Raw genomic sequence first — 26,838 nt, 5'->3', positions numbered from 1 at the left:
ACAAAATGAAATCAGAAAATTGGATGCAAATTAAATCCCTAGATTATGGTTCCCATTCTGCCCAATTGGATCAAAAACCATTAAAAAACATATCAACAAACTCTTAAACCTTAAGGAAGAAAGAAGAAGCTTCTGGATCGTACCGAGTACCAATCCCTTTAATTAAAAATTCAGAATATTCAAGTTAAAGCGGCGGTAGAGATTATTCATAAATCCAAAACCATCGTATTCTTGAGAAAACGCGTACCTTTTTACAACTGAGTTTTCTTTTTCACCAATCTCAATGTCTTCACCTGCTGAGTAAGTAATTAATCTTTTTTCAAATTCTTTGACGTTGTTATTCAATTTGTTATTCTGTTATTGTTGTGTGTTATGTGTTTGCCTTACTAAGTTTTCATTAGCTGTTTCTAGAAATCTGAGTAAAGATTATAATTATCATAATTAGTCAAAGGTGTGATTGAGATGCGAGGAAGCAAATTATGCAAATTTAAATAAATTCTTGGAGTGGTTTTGCACCATGAGATTCTATTTATCAGCATTGTTGTCGTTGCGTTTCAATTTTGTTTCAGATATTATAACTCTCTTCCACCTATAACCAAGGCTTATGGGACTTTGTGCTTGTTTTTCACTGCGGCGTATCAGCTCGGTGTATTTGATTTAGTGCATATTGCATTGATATATCAACTCGTATTCTCACGTTTTCAGGTATGTAATTATTTCCATTTTTTATAATTAAATAAATTCGTTGATGTTATTCGTAAGTGTCATCTTTGTCCTTAAAAAAGTATATGGATGACTGCAATTCAACGCAATCCTTGTTTTAACATATTGATGTGTAGACTTGTCAATAAGTATCTTAGTTTTCATAGGTAAATGTATCACTGATTTGTTTCTTGATGCACGTTGTTGGACATTCACAAGTATAAGTGATTGTTCATAGAACTGAAGTGTAGTTACAGTTGGCATACATGATGGAAAGTATAACCTGGGAATGCTGTTTGAAAGCCTTAAGAACTAAACCAGATTGGCCTTGATCATTTGGGTGCTTGTATACACTTTTGTTTTGGAGCTACAAACCTAGGGTTTTTAATGGTTTCTGTAAGTTGAATCACATTGAAAAAAAATATCATAAAGACACTAGGGAACAAGTCATCATTCTAAATTCTGCTGAATGGAACTGTGTACTTCTTGCTGGCCTTCTTGTGATTTATCAGATGACCTTGTAAACATGCTCTTGGATTCACACTTAAACGAGGACAGAAACACATATGATGAGCAATTTAGTTTCGAAGTTTTATTTGCTGATTTCAAATTTGAAATCTCATATTCAATACTTCTGTTTTTCTGTTCAATTCAGTCTCGGGGAAATATACAGTAACTTAATATGCATTTGTAGGTATGGAGGCTTTTTACAAACTTCTTTTTCTTGGGAAAATTCTCCATCAATTTTGGAATTCGTCTCTTAATGATGTAAGTTCTAGACTTCTAGTACACAAGTATGATTTGATATCATTAGATGACTCCCACATTTTTTTCCATTTGAGAACTTTGGAGTTGACTGCATATGCATCTACAACTACTTTTTTCCAAGCATCAACCACTGCTAGATTAATTTCTGCAATTGTACAGAGCAAGATATGGTGTTCAACTTGAGAAGGGACCATTTGATAGGCGTACAGCAGATTTTTTGTGGATGGTGATCTTTGGAGCCCTGTCAATGTTGGTATGTAATTATTTTACTCATCGATTCAGATTTTATTGTTTGTGTTTTTTCACTAGAAAATGCTGGGAAGAATGATGTTACACAGATTAACTGTGGGACAGACCCAAGCTCATGTAAGCTGGAGAGATTTGAGAATGAACTGATCCATTATTGTTACTTTCTTGTATTTTAGATACTATCTGCCATCCCTTTTTTTTGGACCCCTTTCTTGGGAACATCACTTGTATTCATGCTTCTCTATGTCTGGAGTAGAGAATTCCCAAATGCCCAGATCAGCATATATGGCCTTGTGACTCTTAAGGTATGCTTGAGTTGATTTAGTTGCAAATTCTGTTGGTTTTTTTTTTTTTTTCCTTCTCTCTTTTCTGCTTCTCTGGACATTTAGGTTTAGGTCCGTCATAGCTGACATGTATAGCCTTTTTATTCTTTTGTTCTCAGGCATTTTATCTACCATGGACAATGCTTGCTTTAGATGTCATTTTCGGTTCACCTCTTATGCCAGATCTGTTGGGAATCATCGCAGGGCATCTGTATTACTTTTTGACTGTGTTACATCCACTTGCAACTGGGAAGATCTTACTGAAGACTCCAAGATGGGTGTATCCTTAAATTACTTGGTTCCCAATTGGGAACAATAAATCTGTCTGTTTTCTTTAGTATTTAGCACGCATGTTTTATGTGAAACCATATCTTCTATGCATGTCCCAGTCTCTTGATTAAATTTTCCTGGCTCCTGTGCAGTTGTCCTGTTGCATTAGGAGTCAGTGCAAGTACTAAGTCTAAATGTTGAGTTTTGATTAGCTCTTGGCGCATTGATCTAAATAGAAACATGATGCATGCATCTTCTTATAATATTTTCGAACAGTAAAAGCTAGGCCTATTATGGCATATTTCTGCATTGCTGTCATTTAACTATTTCATTTAGTTCATCTTCAAGTTAATTGATGCCTGTCTAGAATTGTAACTGTTTAGTTTTCATGTTTGTGCAATTTCCTCAACTCTTTGTAGACACAAGCTGGTCGCAAGGTATAGAATAGGAGCTCCAGCCCCAACAAACAACCACGGGCAACCTGATAGAAATGCACCAAATTCTACTGGTGCGTTCAGAGGGAGAGCATACCGATTAAGTGATTAGCAGCTATGCAGGTCTATCCACCCGTTTCTGGGTCATAAGATTCACTGTTCACTTCAACTTCCTCGTTAGTTATTCAGATGATGTACCTAACACAGAGAGCAAAGTATTTGATTTATTCATTAGACTGTACAAGAGGTTTATGACAAGATCGTGACTCCCTAAACCCTAACATTTATTTTTCTTTAGTGTTCTGAAGGATTGTTGTGTTGTATAAGTTATTCGTTGGAGGACAAATGAGGAGCTTATTCCTTTTTGGAGATTCTTTCCGTAAATCTTTTTTTTTTTTTTGGTTCAATTTCTTCTCTTTCGCGGGCATGATGTTTGATCAAATTCAGAATGAAACCCTGAATTTGGGTTCATGCAAATCAACTTTTTGTGCCAGTCTCATGTCCCAGAAGTTTTAAGATAGAGAAATTGGGTAATCCATAGGGATTATTATTAGTCTGCTGATCTTATATGTCTCCGTGATCTGTCAATGCTAAGATAAAATCCTTAAAATAACAATTAAAGAATAATAATAGCATGAAAACTACGTATTATCCATCCTTAAGAAGAGCAACTGAGGCTTTATACCTTACATTTGAAGCTGATAAAAAAAAAAAAAAGTGTCAATTTCAGAAGCACTAATATATCAATTAAGTTGACCAGTGGGAGCCCATCTTATTATTTCTTGGAAAGATGATGCTTAATAACCGAAACGACGTCGTGGTAGTTAACTTTCTTCTTCTTCTTTTTTTGTTTTCTTGATTGGGTAGTTAAAATTAATTTGGTCAAAGGACGAAGGGGGGCAAAAAGCGGTAGACCACAACAGAAACAAAAATGCGGGAAAAATGAAGGCTAAGAAACAGGAGAAACTGAATGGTAAAAAGAATTGAATAAAGCCACAAAAGGAAAAAAAAAAAAAAACAATGGACGGTCCAGAATCCATCAATAAACTAGAAGTGGATCCGATAAATCATCTTCGTTCACTTTTGTTTTTCAAACTTCTCTCACCGCAATCATCGCCCTTCGTTTATTACATTAATACCCCCCTCTCTCTCTTTATTCCAAACAAATTAAAACTCACAACAAAAATATTTACTACGCATAAACAGAAAAAACAAAGTCATATATCACAAACTAAAAGTGAATAGAGTAAGCAAATTAGAAAAAACAAAAAAAAGTAATTGAAAATGTCTTGGCAAACTTACGTAGATGAGCACTTGATGTGCGACATTGACGGACAAGGCCAGCATCTTACTGCTGCTTCCATTGTTGGCCATGACGGTAGCATCTGGGCTCAGAGCTCTTCTTTCCCTCAGGTTTTTCCTTCCTTTCTATATTATTATTATTATTATTATTATTATTATTGAATGTGGCTTTGCACCGCGATTGCATACATCAAGATTTATATTCACTATCTTGATACTAAATCCTGTGAATCTCTATTCCATCATGCTTTTACCTAATTTATGGAATTTAAAGAGAATTCTGATATAGCTGTGTATAATTGCAGTTGAAGCCAGAGGAGATCACTGGCATTATGAAAGATTTTGAAGAACCTGGTCACCTTGCCCCTACGGGCTTACACATTGGGGGCACCAAGTACATGGTTATCCAGGGTGAGCCCGGAGCTGTTATCCGAGGAAAGAAGGTGATGGCCAACATCTGACTCGAGAATTCACTACTCTAGCATAGATTCGATTATGCCTTATATTCTTTTTTATTTTTTTGCCAGGGATCAGGAGGGATCACCATAAAGAAGACCGGTCAAGCTCTTGTTTTCGGCATCTATGAGGAGCCTGTGACTCCAGGACAGTGCAACATGGTCGTTGAGAGGTTGGGGGATTACCTCATTGATCAGGCGCTCTAGGCCTAGTCTATCGCAGAGATTCTGTTACAATGTTCCTTTTATGGGATTACTAGTACCTTTTTTTTCTTTCTTTTTGTTTCTCGTTTCTTTTATTTTTTGATCTCTGGTTCAGTGTTTGCTTGCACCCTCTTCTGTTGAAAGCCCTGAATTGGCAATGAAGATGTCGCAGACAACGACCGTGTGAGACACTGAATTGATATTTTGGTGTTCCCTGTTTGAACTTGCATTACCTTGATAAATCTTTCTTTTTGTAATGTGTATTCCTGCGGTTAATCCACATTTTTTCTTTGAGTCCAATTGGTGTTACTGTTCATTGAATTGAACATTTCTTTAATCATCTTTATGGTCTAATTGTCCGAATTACAGGAAAGAAACAGTTCATTATAGCATTTCAAATTGAGTACCTACCATTTCTGTGGTGATGCTTTTATTGGTAGGGAATCAATCCAATAGCAATAATCGGGTCAATTTTACCACTTGCCTTCTCTTGATATGGAGAAAGCTCATCCACCAACAGCCAGATATAATTATTGTACGCTGCCATAATTATTTTCACCAGAATCTTTCTCAGATTGGATATTTGTTGAAGTTAGAAGGACCAAATTCTGGCCTTCCTAAATCATGAAAACTAAAGCTAGTGTGTTAAGCAAAGGGTCAAATTCAACAACGATTAGATACAAAGTATAATGCTGTGGATATAATTATGAGCTAAAAAGGGTTTCCATCGAACGCGTTTTGGAAAGGGAATGAGTTGCCCTCTCAAAATCAAAGTCGTGATAGAGAATTGAAATTGTGTTGATGTGCTCCATTTTAAGCAAGTGTCAGTTCGAAGGTGGCAAGAATCGAACTGAAACAATCCTGAAAACATTAGTAAATGATAAACATAAACATAAAACAATTCAAATCCGAAATCACCTCAATTCTCACATCTAAATATTGTCAACAACGGTACTTTTTCAATTGGCAAAATACTGAATAATTGCCGATTAAGTGATATAATACATAAAATGATAAATTAAAGGAAATAATACATTGTTCAACTATAATTTTCAGTAACAAAAACAATGATTGCATCACTGTATATAAAGAAAATGTTTCGATTGTGTGATTTCCTTTTTCTGGTTTGGTATATATTATTATTATCTTTTGAAGATTGTAAGATAAGATTATTCACGACTTTTTAGTAGCTTTCATACACAGTTGTGGTGTTTAGAAAGAGAAAAGAAAGATAGGATATATTGCAAAGGCTGAGAGTAGACTGCCAAGTTTTTGATAATTGTCAGCACCACCAAAATTATATTCTTTAATCATGCTGTAAGGGGCCGAAAGATCTTTTCTTTTTTCCTTTTCTCTCTTGGGGACCCTTTTGCTCTTTGGAAAATATTATGCCTCCATATTCTTTGTCATAGGCTGGACGGATTCTTTTTTATTTAAGGTGCAGATATAAGTTATTTTTATAAAAAAAAATGTATTTTTTGATCTAATATAAAGGTACATTTTCTTAAAAAAAAATTAAATAATAACAAAGCACTACATTTTTATTCATTAGAAACAAAAGAAATTACGAAGTTAATATCTGAAATTCTTAATTTGTACTGTTTTTGTTCTAAATATTGTTTATTGAATCATATGTTAAACAGAACTTTGGCTGATTTTTATTCTTTGGCTATGTGTTAGAAGAATGGTCAGACAATATAATCTTATTTTGGTGGTGGTGACAATTATCAAAATTAAATTCAGGAGGAGTTAGTTGTATGTATCCTAAAGCTTCTTCCAGTTCTCTCTGCTTAATTTGACTATAGAAAAACAACTGTAAATAGCAATCCAATTCGAAGGTTTTCTTTATTCTTTTTAGGCAAACGTATAATATGAAAATTATTTGTTTTTAGAGTAGAGGTTCAAATATCCAAATATAGCACCAAAAGAATTGTAAATAAAAGAGCTTTTCTGCTTTTTGCAATACAAACGCGATACTTGTTTTTAATTCAGAATAATTTGGATTTGAATAGAGGTTGTATTGACTTTTTTATGAGCAAAAATTCTTTTTTTTTTTTTTCTTTTGCATTAAAACTTTTTTATGTTGTTGGTAATGCTACTTTCATAAGTTTTTAAATTGGCTATTATTTATTTACTGAAATATATAAATAAAGATAAATTTTAGTGAAAAGAAAGAAAAGATATATTAATATTATAATATTTTTTAATTTTAAATAAATTAAAAAATATTTATTATATATTTAAATTTAACTCAACGATTAAAAATTTTGAGTTTAAATTCCTACTTATACATTAGGTGAGACTTTTTCTTATTGCGAGTGTAAGGAGATGATTATACATATCTTGTAGCCCATAATCCATTAGACCTCCTATAAATAATAAAAAAATTTTTATTATTGATAATTAATATATATTTTTTAGTTTCTAATAATTTAATAATTTAATAAAATTTCTAAAATATAAAATCTATATAAATATGAGTTTTTTTATATTTTTTAATTTCAAATAATTTAATAATTTAATATAATTTAGAATACAAAATTTATATAAATATGTGTCATTTTAGCTATAAATAGTGTTAGTTACTAAGCCTAGTAAGTAAGTAAGTAAGTATGTGGTGAGAGAAAATTGATAGGAATCACTCATTGGACATGTTTTTTTTTTTTTTTTTTATCTGAGGAAATCGGACATGTTTTTAAGTTTATAAGGAAATTAGAAAGTTGATTAAAACTAAATAGAGGTTCGAATATCCAAATAGAAAAATGGAAAGTCTGGATAATAACTTTTTTTGAAAAAGAAAAAGAGAAAAACCAGTCGGTATTAAAATCACGAAATTATAAGAATAGCACAAAAGCCCATACCGCAGAAAATAATTAAAGAAGGAAAGAGAAGAGTAGAATAGGGTGTGGTGGTGGACCACGTCTCGTCGTTTTAACGCAATATCAGAGACTCTCTGCTGGCTTCACAGATAAGAACACTCTCGCCTCTCTCTCTTCCGTTCAGCATTCCCATTTCCTATTCACTCATTCAACGCGAACCAAACCCTTCCATCGAATTTCTATACTAAATCAAATAATCATAATCCCTAGAAGAATAAGATGTCGTGGCAAACTTATGTCGATGATCATCTTATGTGCGAAATTGAAGGCAATCACTTAACTTCTGCTGCTATCATTGGTCAGGACGGCAGCGTTTGGGCTCAAAGCTCTACCTTTCCTCAGGTGTCTAACTTCATTCCAATTTTTTAAACAACCCCATATCTTCTTTTTGCTCCTGTGCGTTTATTATTACATGGGTTCTCTCGCTTAGGTTGTGATCTAACTCTTTCTCTCTCTTTTTTTTCCTGATTTATTGGTTTTTTTGCTTTTGATTTTGTTTAGAGCTTTTTTGTTTAAAAAAAAGAATAATAATTAGCTGATTGGGTTTGCTGGAAAGGAACTGATCTTGGTCAACTGTTTGTTGATTTACTGGGTTTCTTCTTGTTGTTGTGATCTGATTACTTGATGATTTGGTTTTTATTTTACTGGGATTATTGAATGAATAACCTATCCATACGATTTTTTTGTCGGTGTGCTAATTACTATTGAGTTGATTGATGGCTTGTTTGGTTGATCTCTGGATTAGTTGATTCATTCTTGCTCAATTAAAGAATTATCAGTGAATGAAATCATTAATTTTGTCCATGGCTGCAGATGGACACTCGTAATCACATCTTTGAACATTATGCATGTTGGTCTTTTATTTTTTAATTAAATAAAATGGATGAAGTGATGCTTATTCTTTTATTTAATGTTTGATTTAGTTCAAGCCTGAAGAAATCACTGCCATTATGAATGATTTCAATGAACCTGGATCACTTGCTCCAACTGGGTTGTACCTTAGTGGCACTAAATACATGGTCATCCAAGGCGAGCCAGGAGCTGTCATTCGAGGGAAGAAGGTGATCATCTCATATCCAACACTTTGGTTTGGTAACAACATTTGCATTATGCACTTTGAAAGTAGTATGTTTTATGTAAGCAAACAAAGAATCTTCTGGTGTAATAATATCGAGAATGGTGAATATTCTCTGTTCAAATTCAAGTTGAAGTTTGAACATCTAAATGCTTAACCAGGCATCTTTACTGCAAGCCAGGAATTCCTCTAAATCACGATTAGCTTCTCCAAAATTGGAGGACATGTTTATTTAAATCATTTTGGGCCATTGTTGGGTCTGCTGCCATTGGGTGTTACTTATACCAGTGTCTCTGGGAGGTGCTAAACAGCAAAGAACACACCTTGGTTTAATCTCATGCAACTAATTCATTTGCTCTTAACCATAAACCTAAATACTTGGTGCTGCTTACATGTGGAAACTCTGTTGCATACTGCTTTGGCGTGTTCATTATTCTTGCCTGATTAGCCTCTATTACTTCAATTTCAGGGACCGGGTGGTGTTACTGTTAAGAAGACCAATCAGGCCTTGATCATTGGTATCTATGATGAGCCAATGACTCCAGGGCAGTGCAACATGATTGTTGAAAGGCTTGGTGATTATCTCATTGATCAGGGTCTGTAATCTCTATATTTGTCCTGCTATTTATTGCAATTTTCTTGGCTTCTATACAAGCTTGCATTTGCCTACCTGCTATAGGAATGGGTGAATGCAGTGAATAATATTATGAAATATCTAAAGTCAAGGGAAACACTGTGTGGAAAGGAAAGGTTTGTTACTTTTTTAAAGTGAACGGATATGATGGCTCTGTAATTGTACTATGTTTGATTATGGTATTCTGATGATTGTGGAGTGAAGTACTTTGTCTACACTACAGTGGGTTTCATCTTATGGATGTGGTAATTTGATTGGCATAAACTTGTATGTAAATTTCTCTCTGTGCCTAGTTCCTGCGGGCCATTCAGCTTTTCAATTTTATGTTATTTTAGTTCTTCAATTGCCCCACTATCTTCCCTAGCACTTTTTGCGTCATTACTTTTTTCCCTGGTGGGCCAAATGGTTAACCTCCTGTACACTCAAAATGTGGTGGGAAATTAGTTAAATGTCCTAGGAGTTGGGGTGGGTAACACTTGGGGAAAAGTTCTAGATTGCAATTTTCCAACGTTGCTACGAGAAAGTGATTTTAATAGTCAATTTATATCTTCCATAGCATGCAGCAATTGCTTGCTAGAATGCCCATTGCATAACCTTTTGTTCCGATTCTAGTTTACCTTGCTATGGTGTTTGGTGCTGATGAATAGTGCTGTTGTAGGACCAGTGGTAGCATAGCCAAGAAAAAGCTGAAAATTCATAGCAGAAATATTGGTTCTCATGTACGTTTGCAGAAACATTCAAGAGTTGCATTACAGAAGGAATAGTCTAGATTACCATCTCTGAAACTTGCCTTTTCTGAATCCAACTAATAGCAGGCAGGTATTGCAGCCGTAGTCATTCTTTCTCGTGCGCTCAAAATGGCAAAATCTCATATTCTGCAACGCATCTTCCAGCTTGAAACAGTAGTACCAGATTTTGCATTATTTTACCTGGGTTTTTGGCCATGCCTGCATGATCTTAGGCATTATTATTGTTCCTGAGAAATGTGTGGAAAACCAGCAAAAGACCTGAGCAAGGCGGAGAAAAGATCTCAGTACTCTGCCAAGAATAATACTCAAAATTAGACTACATTTTCAAAGTAACTCTTGAGTTTTCTTGGTGTATTAACCTGACGATCGGATGGGTCACAAATACTTCCAAGTGTTTTACAAGTACTTCACGTTTGGGTAATAAAACAATGGAACGCATCTTAAATTTCATAACTACTTTGTACCACCGGAGATGGTCAAGAAATATCCTTCCGAGATAACAATTATACATCTATAATCAGACATTTTGAGAAAATGACAAATTTCAATTAGATATACCTATTTTTGAAGCAGTAAATTCGGCCCAGAAAATACACAGTCAAACATATGAAGCTGAAAAGAGACATGGACTTTCTATTTAAAATAATTAAAATAAATAGGTTGAGCTTCATGAAATGTGTACCAATTCATTAAATTACTTGAAACATTAAAGAGAACAATAACCACCAGTTCTTAGCTAAACAAAAACTTATGAAATATTAAGTGTTCTTTTCATAAGAAAAATTCTCCAGTCTTCCCAGTCTTTTTTTAAGGAATTATCCCGTAAATTCAACGATTGAACAAGCAAGCAACTTAACTAATATGGTGAACATATCTAGTCAGATGTGAAAAGAAAAGAGTGCGTTGCACAGTTCATTAGTTACATCCTGATCATAAGCAAGTCCTCACATGTCTAGTCTTGTAGTCTCCTTTCTTTATACAGGATTACATAATTTTTATGAATTTCTGAAAGCTTGGGTTTCTGTTCATGACTTCTATATATACCCGTCAACTATCATCAATGTTCATTGCTTCCAGAGAATTTTCCTATGTGAATTACATTTGTCGACTACCAGAAGTCTTGATCGTCTTGCAAAAGACAGACAAATTTAGCTTTTTAAGTCTTTGAAGAAGAAAGAAGATGTATCAAACAGAGACAGATAACCTATCTCAAACAAACATAGATGAGCTACTTATGGTGGAAGACAAAGACTTCATTCTCTCTTGTCTCCCTTGTCAGCTGCGACGGCAGTGTTTTGGTTCAGACCTCTACTTTTCCTCAGGTGCATGCAATTCTCTACCTTCTGCTTTTCGTTTAATGTTATTTTTGGGATAAAAACATGTTCTTATTTAGTTTGTTGAGTGTTTCTTTTAGCTCGAACCTGAAGAAATTGCTACCCTTGTTAATGAGTTTGATAAACCTGAAGAATCTCTTGCATTGACTGGCTTGTACATCGGTGGCTCCAAATATGGGAAAGAAGGTAAACGATCGAACTCTATGTCTAATATTTAGTTTCACCACATCACTTGACATTCTTGATTGCGCATAAATTGTCATGTTCGTCATATGGAAATTCTTTCTTAATCATTCGTTCAGATGCGGGATCATGGTCATGATGACGAGAGTCTCACTGTGAAGAAGATCAAGCAGGGCTTTATCATTGGTGCCTGTGATTATATCCTACCAATATGCAACACACTCGTTGAAAAGCTTCATGAGCTCCTGAGTATTAATTACAGAATGACTAATAATAAGTTGAAGAAGATGATGTTACGAGAAGACATATATAAGCTACTTAAAGTATCAGAAACAGAAGTTGCGCGGGCAATCAAGGACAGCCCTCTCTATTGTGGTGCCGTCGTCGGCTACGACGGCAGCGTTTGGGTCCAGACGTCCAACTTCCCTAATGTACGTGCTTCTCTACCTTCCACGCTTTATAATATACATGTTTCCTTGGAAAAACTTGACTACACACCTGACAAGTAGATGATTGCTCGCTTATGGATTGGGATAAAATTATTTTGAGTAATTAAGCTTCAGTCCTTCATGCCAAGCGTAAACACTCGGAGTACTAATCATCATTCATTCGCTAGATGTATATATTATATTCATATTCATATGAGTGTGCCATAGGTATACATATTCATTTTTATTTATTTCGTTTGATATTTACTTTAGCTTGAGGATGAAGAAATTACAGCCATGATTGACGAGTTTGATGACCCCGAAGAATCACTTACTCTGACTGGATTGTACATTGGTGGCTCAAAAATATGTTGTGATCCGATTCGAGGAGGGAGATGTCATCATGGGGAAGGAGCTGGTAATCGACTAAAAAATTTAGATCTTGTGAATTCCTGATGATTTACATTCATTCTTTCCCAATTCCTAACATTCAAGTGCCAATGCAGGAAAATCCATTGCTTATATTAACATCTGGATATTCTCCTTTTTTGTGTTTTTTTTTTAATTTTTATTTTGCTGTCTTCAGGTGAGAAAAGGACTTGCATAAGAATGGTATGTCACTGTAAAGAAGACCAAGCAGGGTTTTATCATTGGTGCCTATGATGAGAGTCTGCAGATGTGTAACATGCTCGTTGAAAGGCTTTGCAATGTTTTCATATCTATTGGTCTTTAATCTATACACAGGCATTTGTTAGTTCTAACAGTTAAATTTTAGAATGCATTCGCCTGTCTCTCGTCGAAAAGGATTTGACTAAAGTAACACAATTATTGTACTTGTGATGAAGGAATAAAACTAAATATATAGCTGATTTGTTTCTTACATTTCTGGAGATCTTTGAGCTTTTAAGTTGATCTGCACAGAATTGATTTCTTAATGAACTGCACTTGCAATAGAAGCATGATTGACATAGAGTTATCATACACACAAAATGCTGAGAACCAATAGATAGATTAGTATGTAGTAATCTCAAAATAACAGAGATGGACTAGTATTGCATTGCCATCTCCTAATAATACCTTCTAAAATATTGTACAAAATGCAGATACCTCTGCACCAGTTGCACGTCCTTGCTCGTGCAGATCATCAAAAAATCTCAGTTTGATACTTCTCCTGCATCAATTATAGCACTGAATACTCGCAGACTTTACCATGCTTTCACAATGAAGCTTTCTTGTGCACTATGAATATTTAGAAGTGCAAATAGAGCCATAAGAAGGAAACTTAAAGCCCATTTCGAAACATCATTCCGAGGGGAGGATGAGGATGAAGTTGAAGAAGCAATTGCTGTTGTGTTACTTGTTGCTGTTTTGTTGGTCCTGTTAGTTGCATAGCATATTTAGTATAATGAATTTAAGGGTAGCAATCTAGAAAATCAAATGCTGGCTGTCCAATGTATAACTTACCCAGTGGTCATATACAAGCAATTATCATAGCCTGCATAAACAAATACAAGTTAGATTGTCTTGTGAGCAAGAGTGAAAAAAGAATTTTGTTTCATGTCCATCCGCTTAGACAGAAAGCCATTATGCACCAAGACAATAACTATATCCCCCAACAAAGCAAATAAAGTATAACACTGATGCACACATGCAAAATGAAAAAGTATAAGAAAAATACTCAAATTAGATTATACTTGACTTTTTACTAAATGAATAAAGAAATTGCAGACTTGTATACATACTTGGATCCTTGTCAACTTTAACTCCTGTCCCACCAAAACTGCAAGCAACATCAGTAGCCCCATTTTGCTGGTAGTAACCGTTGAATGCAAAGGATGCATGTGAAACTAAAGTATCTGGCTCAAAACAAGGCTGACTAGGCTGAATGGCAGAACAGTCGACATTGCCAGAGCCACACGCCCAGTCTAAGGCATTCTGCAAGTCCAGTTGAGAAGCATTATTTGAAGCAATGCACCATGTTGTCGTTCCATTAAAACCTGTAATACTGGTGTTTTTCGGCACATCAACAACACCTCTTCCTGTAAAATCCAAAGTATAGACGCTTGTCCCACCTGGATAAAATAAACCCCAATTCCTCTCAGATTCCAAACCAGGCTTCCTGTTCTCATTGAACAAAGAGAAGATGTAAATATCTAGCTCTTCTCCAGGTTTTGCAGGAGTTCCAGAGTTATTGATGACGTGACGAATCAAATTGGTGTTATAAGTCTGGGCATTATCAGGAGTAGCTGCTGTCTCCTTCAGTGACCCTTTGGACGGCCAGCCTGTCTCAGTAACCATAACCTTAATTGTTCTGAAATTTAGAGCCGTCAGGGCAAAATAAAGGGCATCAATCTGAGCATCAAACATGTTTGTATAAAGCAAACCAGTGTTTGGATCTATCACTTCAGAGGATGACTGAAAAAGAGCATAATCCAAAGTTACATTGTTTGGAGAATCTCTAAAAGCATAGTATGGGTAAATGTTAATCATAAAAGGAGATTGGTTCTCAGCAAGGAATTCCAACATGGGCTTCAGAAAAAATGCATGGCTGCTATTAAAAGCCCCAGCAGACGGTGGAAATGAACGAGACAAGACCCCAAGGGAATGGGTGCTTGAAACTTTAATCCTTTTATGCAATCCAACCTTTTTCAGGGCTGTCAGGACATTATGCATGGCAGGTACCACTAGGGCTGAGGCATTATTGGGTGCCTCAGTTACTTCAGCACCAACAGTTATATATGTGATCTTTGTGGCCGGGTAGTAAGGAAGAATGCTGTTCTTCAACCATGAGTCTGCATTGGATTGAAATTGGGACAATGCCAATAAGTCTGAATTTGGAACTCCAACCATAAGTTCAACTCCAGTGTTTGCAAAGGCCTTGAGAACCTGAATATTAGAATCATAAATCCTCAAATACTTAATCTTTTGTTGTTGAACAAGTTGCGCAACTTTATCCGGTGTTGGAAGGTCATCAGCATTTCTTCCATAGCATACCCCTATCGTGCTCCCTCTGCAAAAGACTGCAACAGAAAACTGATATGAGTCCAGCTAAGCTATAATCATTAGCCATACTACCAAATAATCTTTTCATAGTCAGAGCTACTAACATCAGTTGCCAAGCATCCTCTTAAACTTAAAACTAACAAATCTAACATTTACAGAATTGCGATTTGGAGTAATCATTGCCCGTTTTTGGAATTAACTAAAGGAGTTGCTAACTAAAAGTAATTGTATCACTTCATTTTATTTTGTATGAACCCTGGGATTTATCTTACCCATAGACACGCAATATTCTGGATGGGTTTCGCTTTTCTTAATTAAACCATGACGCATTGGCTTCACAATTTGGATTTAAGATCAAGGCTCTTCATGATCATAGATATATAAGTTGATATAGTAGAGAAAAAAGAACAATTGCTTATGAAGTATGGAGCAATGACAGTGAAATCTATCTAATGCCGCACAGAGTTCCAATAGAAAGGCCAATTTTATAGTCTAAAAGCATGAGTACGATTTCTGAATCATATCATATCCTCCACATTGATAAAGAGCTGAGAATCATAGGACAAACGAGTTCAATCATACATTGTTATCATTGTAATCATACAAGTTAATATAAACAAAAAAAGTAAAACGAAATCATTAAAGGGGACCACAAACATAAATACTTCTATTTAGCTGTAGGAACTTAAATATTGATGACAGCCTACCTAACACAAAGAAAAGAAAATGTAACTACTAGTTATTAAAAGCTTAATATAACTAACAGAAAGAATATAAAATTTTACTACTAGTCATTGACAGGTTAGGGGATTATGAGCTTGTTCTAATCAGAAATGCTTTCATAAAAATAATAATATATGTTACAATTTTAAAAAGGAAAAGCAGAGCATTCTATTCCTTGTCCTAGACAGAAGAAATGACAACCTTTCTGTAGTAGATCACATTGGGAGTCAACTATAATAGGATGATTAGTAGAATTCTTTTTGATAATTGCACGAAATTTAAGTTAACCAAAATCGATTTTGAAGCTGATAACTCTAAATTTCTTCAGCTTAAACCATAAGCAAAGAAATGGAAGAAAGTAAAGGGGAAGCAGATAAACAGAACCAAAAATATGATGTTAGTTTAAATTCCAAAGAAAGCACATGAAGATTTGTGCAGACAATGGCCAAAGACTAAATATCTTAATCTCCAATCTTCAAAAGATGAAAAAGAACAAAACATAAATCCCCAAAAAGAAGCACCCAAGAAACAGAGAAAATGAAGAAAACCCAAGAAATAGAATGCAGTAAAGAGTAGAAATGAAGGAAAAAGGAAGAGCAATGAAGAAGAATAAACATACCCAGAAGAGTAAGCAACAGTGAGATAGCAAAAATAAGCTTAAATCCTACAGCCATTGCTCTCTAAAACTGAGCTCCACTTGAGCTAAAACGCAACAAAGTAATGAACTTTTCTACTTTACTCTTTATACTTATCAGAAACAACAATAACGTTGTTGTTTGGTCTAGGAATCTAACTAACGTCTCTCTTATCTCTCCCTCGAAAAAGTTTCCCTCAGAGCTCGAGATAGAGAGAAAGAAAGAAGTAAGCTTGGCCTTGTGTTACTTTAGTGAATGTACGGTCAGTGCAATTGTATTGCTAGTGTCAGAGAGAGAAACAATGGTCGGACCGGATTTCAGACATGCGTTAATGAAATAGAGTTAAGAGAAGTGTCTCGATTCCGCTAAATTTTTGGCATGTCTGTTCTGTTCAGCACCCATCTATTTTTATATACAGTATCACCATTATTCAATTCAACGGTCCATTTCCTGAGCATAAAATAAAAACATTTCTTCTTTTTGTTTTCAGCGTGTTCTTCTTTTCCTTTTTCTTTTTCTTTTTCTTCAGTAAATGTAAATTTGATTAAATTTAAGTTATGCTTGAATTGCATATCTACTTACAAAATTTGTTGGTCAGAAAGAAAATCATTACTACTCAATATCATTTTACACCATTCTAGTACAATGATTCTATATGACTGGAGGCGGAAGGGATGGGCAAGAGGGGCCACTGCTGTTCTACTAATATATGATGCATCTCTAAACACAACATTATTGTTCTCTCCACTCCTCCTCTTCTCTATATTTTGTCCTTTCATTTTCTTCTTCTTTTCATTTTATCTCCTTAACCTTTCTTTTTCTTTTTTATCTGCCTTTTCTACAAAGGCATTAAGCATCTATTTAGAGAAAAATAATGGCTCAAACTCACAAACCTTTTATCTAAAAATTGCAAAACCATTTTTACAATGTATAATATGTAAGTTGTAATATTTTATTTAGCAATATATATATTTGTAATAATTATTTCTTTCAAATACGTTATGGTCGTGTCTTTAACGACTGCAGCATTATAAGCATTTTCAACATAATTGAAAACACGCTAACTAATCATTGAGACTAGTACGAAGATGAGAGTCACCACCCAAATGATCATCGAGACACTTTTACTAATAAGTGGCTTTTTTTCAGATTTCATAAGAAAGCTTAAGCCATAGAGTACATAGATAGATTTGGAAGCCAACTTCTTTATTTATGTATATTAGTCTTTAAATTTATTATTTAACAAAATATTTCCTATAAATGCAAGCATTTTATACACAGATATGCCAAAATAACATATAATACACCTAAATTTAGCCTATTTTATTCAAGCTCAGTCCGTATTTAAGTTGTTAATTTAATTTACCAACCATTTATGTATAAGGCCCACATATTCTAGGCCAATTACATGTTATGCTCTTTGGATTCCAGCCTTAATCTTGTTGGACTACTTGTTATGAGAAGTTCCATTCAGTGTGATCTCAGTCCTAACTAAATTCAAACCCTAAATAAATATGTCAAAATCCGTTAGTCTAATTGAATTTTATATTTTAGGCCTAATTAAAGTGGATTAGCTTATTAAACTACCAAATTCATATTAGATCAATATTTTAACCCTAAGTCTATATGACCCATTTTAATTAATCAATCATGAAATCATCTACTGGATTACCATACAATAAACAACAAAATAATAATAAATGAAATAAAGCATAAAAGAAAATTCGAACTATTACAACTCGTCTATAACTACAATTACAGAACCGGAAAGGCCTAAAACTAAACATGGGCCAAAAATACATTAAAAACTACTAAAAAAACAAAAAATATGGGGCCAATATGATTAGTTAATCAGCTGTAGAGTCTAGGGATGCATTCCAGTGAGTTTTCCTTCGATCCTCCCTCATTTGCCAATCCAATCTCATACTCTAAAGCCGATTTTCACATGCACATATATTTAAACAAAATTATAATGAAACAAAATAGCTAAAAAATTAATAAAATAAAATACAAGAGCTAAAGAAAACCTAGATTGTTAAAAACCCTAAAATTCTATAAATTGACAATAGGTTATTAAAATAAAAATCATATTTTAATTTAAACTTAATTACCAAATTATATATTAATCCTATAATCATGTTTTTAAGTAAATCTAAAACCCTAATTAACAAAATATCATATCTAGGAAAAAACCTAGTTCTTATTATCAGATTCAAAACTCTATTAACATGCATATTCAAAAATTCTAATCTAATCATATTGATCAAAGATAAAAATTCTAATTATGTTTTTAAGAAATAATACTATAGAAGCAAATAAAAGATAAAAGAACCAGTTTTTATGATTGATGCAGATGTATGGTAGTAGAAACTCTCAGGTTATCACCGTATATGTTGGATTTACGTGTCTCAGGCGATAAGGAAGCAGTTGAATCAAAAACTAGTTAGGAATTCAGAGCTGGATCTTATTTGAAAAAAATTTCTATTGATTAAAAAGAGTTTCCAAAAGTGTTCTTTCTTGAGTGGTCAATTTCCTAAAATTATTTTTTCTTTAGTGGCTTGAGCCTTTGAATTCTGATTATGATCGATAATGCAATTTCTTTTGTTCTATTTTTATTTTCTCTCTTTTCTTTTTTTTCTAAGTGTTTCTTTGCTCTTAATATTGCTCTCGATCAAATCTCAGTTATTGCCTGCTCTCTGATATCCTAAACACCTCTTACAATTTATAAAGATAGGGAGAAAGCGATAAATTTTAGGAATATAGATAAATATTTTATTTTATTCTTAAAATTTAAATAATTATCGATTAAACAATGATTATCATCAAGAAAACTTTCTAGAATCTGTACTAGACGTGAAATCGTCCCAAAAAAAAAATATCAAAGTGTCAAAATCTTAATTAACACTACGTTGAGCCGATTAACTCTATATACAGCCGATGCAGTGGTATGTATAGCTGATTAGCTCTATGTACAGCTGAATCGGCTCTACATAGGAAAAGTTTATGGAAAACTTGTAATTAGGTCCATTAATTTGTAAAACCATCATTTTGACCCTCAAACTTATTTTTTCTGACAATTAGGTCCAAATTGATTTCAAAAAAGTAATTCCAGCTAGATTAACCTCGACCCTAGCCTCGGATTCATCTGTCCTTCACCTCCCGAGACCCGAAAAAGCAATAACTCTCATCATAGGTTTTTCATTTTTTCCTCGATATCTGTATTCTAAAAAGGGGTGCTGACACACACGATGAGTTCTACCAAGAAAAAAATACCATGAGCTACTTTATAGTCTCAAGTTAGAGGGAAAAAAAGAATTGTTGTTAATAAATCTAGAATTCTTTTTTGGAGAGCCAAAATAGGATCTTTAATTCATCCATTAAAACTTTGAAGTGTCAAATTAATGTATGAGTATACGTTTTACTATATTCTTTAGGTTGAATTATACTCTTATAGATTTTAGGCATTAAACCTGAAGTTTTTCATGGTTTGGGGGTTAATTTTAAAATATTGATGAGTTCTAGTGAAACTCACACCATATATGAAAAAGGAATAAAAGGAAAAAAAAAAAAGGGCACACACAAAGGCAAGCAGTGCTTCAAAATACGCCATTGAAATGGTAATAGGCTGCCCAAAGTTTGAATGGTCTTCAATCCTTAGAAGCCCAGTTACATAACTCCTATCCTTGGGCCGGTCTTCTAGTAATGGGTTCCTTTGTGCCCCCTCTTTGAACTTCATAAGGTGGTAAAAGTACAACATTTCTACTCGTAACAGAAAATATAGCCGTTAATCAAGTATAGCAAAAGAAGTCCTTTATATATTTTTGAACTTTCTTGTTGCCAAAATTTAAGTTTTCAAAGTACTCGAGAGGGAGAAAAAACAAAAGGAAAAAAAAAAAAATGATGGGTAAAAATCATCATCCAATATATGACTAACACCTGACATCTTTCATTCGTAAGAAAAACTTTGCATTACGCAAATATAGTCGGAATTTGCCACTCTGAGACACTCCAGTAAACTTGCTCCAGTCTCAACCTCTGAGTCTCAGCATATCTTCAAAAGCATTGTCGTAAACTTGAAGATATGCTGAGACTCAGAGGTTGAGACTCAGAGGTGGTATCATATTAGTGAGACTACAGTTTACCACGTGGACTTCTATTACTGGTCTATTGTACCACTATTGAACTTTATATTTCTCCGGGGGAAGAACCCATATAAAGAACCCAAACCCATTCTTTAAATCAAGAAACACGTTCTTTTTCAAACTTCCTGTTGCCACCAATTGTAATTACATTTCTTCTGTTATAGAGAAATTACTTCAATTTTCTATCTTGATTTTTAAAAAGAAAGGCTCCATTTTGTTTCACTGAGATTGAATTTGAAGTTCTACGTAAAGGGTTTATCTTGTTCTGATCTCTGCAATTCAAGAATTGGGATTGGGTTGTTTGCTTCAAATACTTGGTCTTGAAAGAAGGCTCTGTTTCCTTTTCTTAATATCGAACATTCATTTCGGTTTCTTTGAAGAGATTCTTTAAAGAGAAAGGTTCAACTTTGTGATATTCTCTCAATCTTTGCAACTGACTGCAACCGTTCAAGAATTTAGAGTACTGCGATTTATTAGGTTGTTTGCGTCGAATTCTTGATCTGGTTCTTGATCTTGAAAGAAAGAGTTATGGAACTAGCAAAACATGTGGGGCCACCATCTTTTAAACCTAAGAGTATCATTGAGATTCTTGGAGACGATCTTGTTCTTCGCATCTTTAATTTTCTAACGTTTCAAGAACTTTCTGAAATTAGGAACTTATCAAAGCACTGGAGAAAGTTATATAATTCTGTTCCAAAGATAAGAATAGATTCAAGAGATATAGGAGAAGATAGACGCGGGTGGCTTGCTAATTTGATGCATATGCATTGGGAGAGCCGCCCGGATACGAAGAGGGTGGAAGATTTTGATGTATATTGGTTATTCAGTGCTGATAATGACATTTACGAGAGAGAAAGATACCACCTGCGAAGTTGGATACGAGAAGCTGCGAGATGTAATGTCCGTGTGATCAATCTTGATCTCCACTATCGTGATGATGCATTTCAAACAATATTTGCCTTCCAGATTGATGATGCCTATCCATGCCGTAAACTTGAAAATCTTTCTTTGAGCTGGGTTCAGCTCCTACTGCCAACTACTGGTTTCTATTCTCTTCAGGTTTTACAACTGATAGGGGTTATTGTTTCAGTCGATAACATTGGAGAATGGATCTCAGACAATTGCAAAAGATTAAAGGAACTGAAACTTGTATGTGTTACCGGGGCACGATTAAGATTACTTAATCTTACTAGTTCATCGCTTGAAAAGCTGCAAATATATAACTTTGAAGAAGATCATCTTTGTCATATCAGCATTTCTTGTGGGAAACTTCATTTCCTGTTTCTTGAATTTAGCAGCAACTCCAATGATACTTCCTTACAAATTTGTGCACCAAATCTTTATACCTTGATACTTGGCGGAGACATTTTTCGTAACTATACCCTTGAAGAGTTCAGCAATCTGCAGATTGCCAGCATCTATGAAGGAACGAATCCTTTCCATCGAGCTGAGAGAGGAGCAATAATGGACAGAAATCTGACAGAAATTCTTCGTAGTGTTCGACAGACCAGAGGCCTCATCTCAGACGAAAAGTTTCTTAGGGTGATCTTTTTTTTTGATCCGATTCTGATACAACTTTTTACGTCTGATAAGTCAAATTATGGATATGCAATGGTTTTAACTTTTTTCTCTAATTGTTGCAGCCTATACTGGAAGATAATCTAACACTTCCAACATTCTGCAATGCACTCGTTCTATGTCTTCGCTATGCACAGAACTTCCCAACACTTGTGTCCTTTCTGAGGGTATTCCCCAATCTGATGTCTGTGGAAATCATATCTGACGAGGTAAATCTGCACCCAATCTCACTTCAATAAAACCATTCAATCGCTTAATCAATTGACAGAATGAATCCACATTTCTTATTTCAGTTGATGGACAAACAAAGTGCTTTTCCGATAAGTGAAACCATAAAATCTGGAGTTCGACAAGTCATTCGTCACTCAGAGAAAGTGGAGATAAATGTTTCTGGAAATATCTTTTATACGTAAAGGCGGACCAGGAAGCTGAACCATATACATTAGTCAATCTTGCATAGCGAATTGGAATTAAAACACTCTTCAGACTAAGCATTTCAGTATATACATGAGCTTTTCAGTATTAACCATATAGGCTTGTGAAGTTCAATGTAGTTTCAATATGAGGCTGTATTCTGACCGAGTTATGCCTTATTAAAGTGAGAACTTATTACAAGGTGCTTATGCACCAACTTATTCAATTAATTCATTAATGAAATGACATTGTGTACTCATCCAGTATGAAATCATAACATTTAATCTGATTTTTATATATCAAGCCTTATTTCTAAAATTAATAAATCATCAAAACAATGCATATCTAAAATAAAACGGACAAATAAAAATACGATTAAATATTATTATTTTATCTGATGAGTTTTTTTGATGACGTGGAGAATCATAACCATGAAATTGTTGTAAATTTATATATAGCAATTTATTGCTTGGTTTTAGTATTTAGTGAGGCAATGGATTTATCCTTTATTTTGGGCAAAACCCATTTTCATTTTCATTTTCTTTTTATTTCATCTCTTTAACCTTTTCTTCAATCCGCCTTTTCTATGAAAACATTAAGCATGTAACACCCAGAATTTTTTTTTTAATATATATTTAATAGTGAGTTTTTATTTAAGTTAATTTTAGTTTTATTTTTATTCAAGTAAACTATTTGAGAAATGATTATATTTTGGTTATTCAAATTTTCCCAAATGCATATTTATATAAATAAAATTATATATTAGAAAATTATGATAGAAATTATAAAGGATGTTTTTATAAAAGAATTTTGGAAAAATTGGTATTATAATTGATTAGTAGTATTAAATTTTAAGTTGGAAATTGATTATTTAATTTAATTGTGTGTAGGATTTAATTGGAGGATTATTTTGGAATAAGAATTAAAAGTATAATTTTATTTTTGTGAGGGTTTAATGGAAATTTGTGAGTTTGGTATTTTCGTAAATAAATATGCTCGGTGGGGGTATTTTTGTAATTGTGTATTTTCAATAATTCGGATTTGGCCCAAATTAAATAGTTAGGGGCTTAATTGAAAGGCTAAAAAGAAGTTTGGGGGTCAAATTGGAATTCTACAGGATGAAATTGTAAGTAATTAAGAAAGTTGAGGGACCAAATTGCAATAAGGAAAAGTTCAGGGGTCAAATGTCGATATTGAAAGAAATGGAATCGGGGAGAGAGAAAAGAAAGAAGGAAGAAGAAGAAAGGGAGGAGAGAGAGAGGCGTCCATGGTGGACTGACGGAGGCCAGGCCGAGGCTGCTGACGTCGGAAGGAGCGCGAAAGCACGATGGTGGCGGTGGAGGCGGTGGCGGCCGGCTTCCGAAGCGTCGTTTACTGCTTCCACGGCTTCCTACCGATCTTGGTGGCGATCGGCTCCCCTTGGAGAGCTTCCTTTTGGCGGTAGCGTCGGTTTGGTGGCCGGAGGAGAGTTCCAGTGAAGTGGAGGCAGCCGCGTTTTGGGTTTTTCGAGATCCGTGGAGGATGGACGATCGGAGGGCTTATCCCGACTCTCCTCATCTCAAGCTTCGCGATGGCACCGGTTTCGTGGCGATCGGGCTTCGTTTGCAAATCAACGGTCGAGATCGTCCGTAAATTTCTCCAGATGATCGGGTGTCAGATCGGAAAATCGGAAGCGGGGATCGTCATCAGCGCGTCGTTGTAAGTCCGATGGTGTGTTCGGATCGTCGATCGGACTCCGGCGGCTGGAGGCGAGTCGACCGAGCGACCGAGCGTCTCGGTAATTATCTTTGGCCCGTTAATTTTAGAAATTCTTGGTTTAATTTGTGTCTATTGGATTATATTGTGTATTTGATGATATTGTGAGTCAAAAATAATTGTCTGTGAGTTTGCCTACCTCGTATTTTGTGCTGTGTGGCGGAGTCGGGAAATAGTGAAGTTTGGGGACCCGACTCCCGTTGTTTAAATTGTTGGATATTTGGAGTGTTTTTCTGGCAGGTCCTGGACCCATTTTTACGGGGGGTAGTGTTCGTGTTGTAGGGGAGGTTCTGCCGGATTTTCGGTAGAATTCTCCCGAGTCGAGATTCTTAGACAGTCAGTCCTAGGAGTCTAGACCTAGGATTAAAGATCGATTGTTTTAGCATTTTGATAAATTGTTTTCCGTGATTAGATGATCTGTCTGTTCGGCTCGCTCCAACCGAGGCACCGAAGCAGAGCTAGGAGGTCGCCAAACCTGTGAGTTAAAGTCATTTAATCATTGCACTATTGCTAAGTCTGATTTAATATGCTATTTTGAAAGTTTATGCATAATATGATTATTAGTATCGCAAAATAAATGATTTCACTTGATTATTAATATTTGAAATAATATAAATATTATTATTAATATGTTATAATAAGATAAGCGTTATTATTTTTCCCCTCACAAATTGCACGTTGTTTTATCTTAAATCTTTAATCTTTATTTCGATATGTGTTGGTTGAGTTCATCAGATAATGATATTTATTATATGTGATGATTGCGAATTGGGAAATGTGGCTTGTAGAACATGCCGCCTGATGGGTTACATCAGACCGCGCACCGGTAATGATCATGGATATAAGGTTATTATGGATTTGTCGCCTGATCGAGCATTGCTCTGGCCGAGTTCGATTGATTGCCGGAGTTAAGGTCCCCGATCGAGCGATGCTCTCTGGCTTATTTGGAATTCAAGTGTTCATATTGGAGGTAAGGACCCTGATCGAGCTTGCTCTCTGGGCGCCAGTCTTATTGGATTAAGAGAGCCGAATGGCTACTAGATTTTGGGGTTTAGGGTTCTACCGAGCCACTCGTCCCGTAAAAGTAAATATATATTTTTATTTATTTATTTATTATGGTATTTGATTATAATGTGATTTGTATTTACGTGCATGGTTGATATTTTGATTCGAATGATTAATATTTTATGTGAAGGAAATAGTAGGGTATGATTATAGTATGATTTGAATAATCTATGTTTTCTGAGAAGAAGCAATAGTCCCTAGATTATTTGATTTTAACTCACTCTCGGGGTGACTCCATTTATGTTTTTTCGGATTCGTGATCGTTAGTTCTCCCGCGACTCTTATTCAAGAACTCCTTCATCATCGGGTGATGTATTTGATTTGGTATGTAAATTGGTAAATCTTAGATTCTCCGCAGTAGTAATAGTAAATGTATCAGTTGTAAATTTTCTGAGTTTCAGGTCTCGCCTAGTTTTTCTGGCAGACCGAAGTAAATATGTAAAATGTAGCTATTAAGATAATTTGTGGTTTTAATAATATTAATTTGAGATGAGATTTGTTTAAATCAGTGAGTGTCAGGCTTACTACGGGTTTCGGTGGCCTTAAGCCTACCCATTCCCTAGTGCCGGTCACGGGTCCACGGGTGGGGTCGTGACAAAGCATCTGTTGAAGAGAAAGAGAGAAAATAAAGTCTCAAACTCACAAATTCTTTTATCTAAAATTATAAAAACTACAACAACATTTTTACAATGTATATTATGTAAATTGTAATAATTTATTTTAGCAATATACATTTGTGATAATTATATCTTTCACGCACATCATGAGTTCTAACAAGAAAAGATATCATGAGCTATAGTCCCATGTTCTAACAACAAAATAAGATCTATAATCTATCCATTAAGAAATTTAAGAGTTCATTAAATATATTAGTATACATTTTACTATATTCTTTAGGTTTAATTAAACTCATATATATTAAAGGTATTGAACGTGAAATTTCTCAAGGTTTAGGGGTCAATTTTAAGATGTTGATGAGTGAGTTTTTGGTAAAATTCACACATTGCATAGGTAATGAACTTGCACATTTAAATGTTTTCATGATATCCTAGCTTATATTAGACACTTGTAAAAAACACTATTAAGGATTTGAGGGGACAATAATATGTTGTTCAAATGCATAATTATCAATTACATAAAATTGCCATTCAAATTCACACCATATATGGAAAAGAAAAAAAGAAAAAGAAAAAAAGGCACATACAAAAACAAGCAGTGCTTCAAAACTACGCCATTGAAAGGGTAACAGGCTGCCTAAAGTTTGAATGGTGTTGGGTTACCATTCTTTAATCCATTAGGCAAACCCTATTCTCGAATCCACTTACATAACTACTACCCTTGAGCCGATTTTCTAGTAATGGATTCCTTGCGCAAAACCTGGTCTTGTCAACCCCGCCTTCCAACTTGATAAAGCCCCTTTATTTAACTTTATGCGTGTCAATCAAATGAAAAATTATAAATTTTAGATTAATTTATATAAAAATATTTTGGTATATAATTTTATATAAAAATATTTTAGTATATAAGTTTTTTA

General features: G+C 34.5%; 6 protein-coding genes across 6 annotated transcripts; 5 read left to right on the top strand and 1 right to left on the bottom strand.

Annotated features, from left to right (window-relative positions):
* Positions 1-3,115, top strand: LOC8265126 (derlin-1). The gene is made up of 7 exons (XM_002514151.4): positions 1-300; positions 570-705; positions 1,397-1,470; positions 1,630-1,723; positions 1,896-2,024; positions 2,162-2,322; positions 2,732-3,115. Exons 1-7 carry the CDS (start codon positions 284-286, stop codon positions 2,856-2,858), a joined length of 738 nt encoding a protein of 245 aa, XP_002514197.2. The 5' UTR covers positions 1-283; the 3' UTR covers positions 2,859-3,115.
* A 428-nt stretch (positions 3,116-3,543) lies between these two features.
* LOC8265127 (profilin-4) lies at positions 3,544-5,007 on the top strand. Its single transcript, XM_002514152.4, has 3 exons — positions 3,544-4,159; positions 4,354-4,491; positions 4,576-5,007. The coding sequence occupies exons 1-3, from the start codon at positions 4,031-4,033 to the stop codon at positions 4,708-4,710; spliced, it is 402 nt and encodes a 133-aa protein (XP_002514198.1). The 5' UTR covers positions 3,544-4,030; the 3' UTR covers positions 4,711-5,007.
* A 2,562-nt stretch (positions 5,008-7,569) lies between these two features.
* On the top strand, positions 7,570-9,510 carry LOC8265128 (profilin-1-like). The gene is made up of 3 exons (XM_002514153.4): positions 7,570-7,928; positions 8,510-8,647; positions 9,131-9,510. The coding sequence occupies exons 1-3, from the start codon at positions 7,806-7,808 to the stop codon at positions 9,263-9,265; spliced, it is 396 nt and encodes a 131-aa protein (XP_002514199.1). The 5' UTR covers positions 7,570-7,805; the 3' UTR covers positions 9,266-9,510.
* Positions 9,511-9,655: 145 nt separating this feature from the next.
* On the top strand, positions 9,656-12,871 carry LOC112533966. The gene is made up of 5 exons (XM_025156512.2): positions 9,656-11,366; positions 11,459-11,564; positions 11,681-11,992; positions 12,263-12,407; positions 12,576-12,871. The coding sequence occupies exons 2-5, from the start codon at positions 11,553-11,555 to the stop codon at positions 12,650-12,652; spliced, it is 546 nt and encodes a 181-aa protein (XP_025012280.1). The 5' UTR covers positions 9,656-11,366; positions 11,459-11,552; the 3' UTR covers positions 12,653-12,871.
* Positions 12,872-12,912: 41 nt separating this feature from the next.
* Positions 12,913-16,715, bottom strand: LOC8265130 (glucan endo-1,3-beta-glucosidase 13). The gene is made up of 4 exons (XM_002514155.4): positions 16,335-16,715; positions 13,732-15,009; positions 13,454-13,484; positions 12,913-13,366 (listed from the first exon to the last, which is right to left on the bottom strand). The coding sequence occupies exons 1-4, from the start codon at positions 16,387-16,389 to the stop codon at positions 13,195-13,197; spliced, it is 1,536 nt and encodes a 511-aa protein (XP_002514201.1). The 5' UTR covers positions 16,390-16,715; the 3' UTR covers positions 12,913-13,194.
* A 2,732-nt stretch (positions 16,716-19,447) lies between these two features.
* On the top strand, positions 19,448-22,839 carry LOC8265131. The gene is made up of 3 exons (XM_002514156.2): positions 19,448-22,034; positions 22,136-22,279; positions 22,364-22,839. The coding sequence occupies exons 1-3, from the start codon at positions 21,021-21,023 to the stop codon at positions 22,481-22,483; spliced, it is 1,278 nt and encodes a 425-aa protein (XP_002514202.1). The 5' UTR covers positions 19,448-21,020; the 3' UTR covers positions 22,484-22,839.
* The last annotated feature ends 3,999 nt before the right edge of the window (positions 22,840-26,838 follow it).

Source organism: Ricinus communis, chromosome 3 (genome assembly GCF_019578655.1).
Source record: "Ricinus communis isolate WT05 ecotype wild-type chromosome 3, ASM1957865v1, whole genome shotgun sequence".
NCBI classification, from domain to species: Eukaryota; Viridiplantae; Streptophyta; class Magnoliopsida; order Malpighiales; family Euphorbiaceae; genus Ricinus; species Ricinus communis.
The sequence above is the reverse complement of the archived record's forward strand: the minus strand, read 5'-3'. Positions and strand labels throughout refer to the sequence as shown.

Excerpts from the sequence above, each read along its gene's own strand:
- LOC112533966 (XM_025156512.2), top strand. Across the intron at positions 11,993-12,262 it reads AGACGTCCAACTTCCCTAAT|CTTGAGGATGAAGAAATTAC; the intron begins GTACGTGCTTCT and ends TATTTACTTTAG. Across the intron at positions 12,408-12,575 it reads TCATCATGGGGAAGGAGCTG|GTGAGAAAAGGACTTGCATA; the intron begins GTAATCGACTAA and ends TGCTGTCTTCAG.
- LOC8265131 (XM_002514156.2), top strand. The coding sequence starts at position 21,021 with ATGGAACTAGCAAAACATGTGGGGCCACCATCTTTTAAACCTAAGAGT. Across the intron at positions 22,035-22,135 it reads CAGACGAAAAGTTTCTTAGG|CCTATACTGGAAGATAATCT; the intron begins GTGATCTTTTTT and ends TAATTGTTGCAG. Across the intron at positions 22,280-22,363 it reads TGGAAATCATATCTGACGAG|TTGATGGACAAACAAAGTGC; the intron begins GTAAATCTGCAC and ends TTCTTATTTCAG.
- LOC8265127 (XM_002514152.4), top strand. The coding sequence starts at position 4,031 with ATGTCTTGGCAAACTTACGTAGATGAGCACTTGATGTGCGACATTGAC. Across the intron at positions 4,160-4,353 it reads AGAGCTCTTCTTTCCCTCAG|TTGAAGCCAGAGGAGATCAC; the intron begins GTTTTTCCTTCC and ends GTATAATTGCAG. Across the intron at positions 4,492-4,575 it reads CTGTTATCCGAGGAAAGAAG|GGATCAGGAGGGATCACCAT; the intron begins GTGATGGCCAAC and ends TTTTTTTGCCAG.
- LOC8265126 (XM_002514151.4), top strand. Across the intron at positions 1,471-1,629 it reads GGAATTCGTCTCTTAATGAT|AGCAAGATATGGTGTTCAAC; the intron begins GTAAGTTCTAGA and ends GCAATTGTACAG. Across the intron at positions 2,025-2,161 it reads ATGGCCTTGTGACTCTTAAG|GCATTTTATCTACCATGGAC; the intron begins GTATGCTTGAGT and ends TTTTGTTCTCAG.
- LOC8265130 (XM_002514155.4), bottom strand. The coding sequence starts at position 16,389 with ATGGCTGTAGGATTTAAGCTTATTTTTGCTATCTCACTGTTGCTTACT. Across the intron at positions 15,010-16,334 it reads ACTGTTGCTTACTCTTCTGG|TCTTTTGCAGAGGGAGCACG; the intron begins GTATGTTTATTC and ends TTTCTGTTGCAG. Across the intron at positions 13,485-13,731 it reads TAAAGTTGACAAGGATCCAA|GCTATGATAATTGCTTGTAT; the intron begins GTATGTATACAA and ends TTGTTTATGCAG.
- LOC8265128 (XM_002514153.4), top strand. The coding sequence starts at position 7,806 with ATGTCGTGGCAAACTTATGTCGATGATCATCTTATGTGCGAAATTGAA. Across the intron at positions 7,929-8,509 it reads AAAGCTCTACCTTTCCTCAG|TTCAAGCCTGAAGAAATCAC; the intron begins GTGTCTAACTTC and ends TGTTTGATTTAG. Across the intron at positions 8,648-9,130 it reads CTGTCATTCGAGGGAAGAAG|GGACCGGGTGGTGTTACTGT; the intron begins GTGATCATCTCA and ends CTTCAATTTCAG.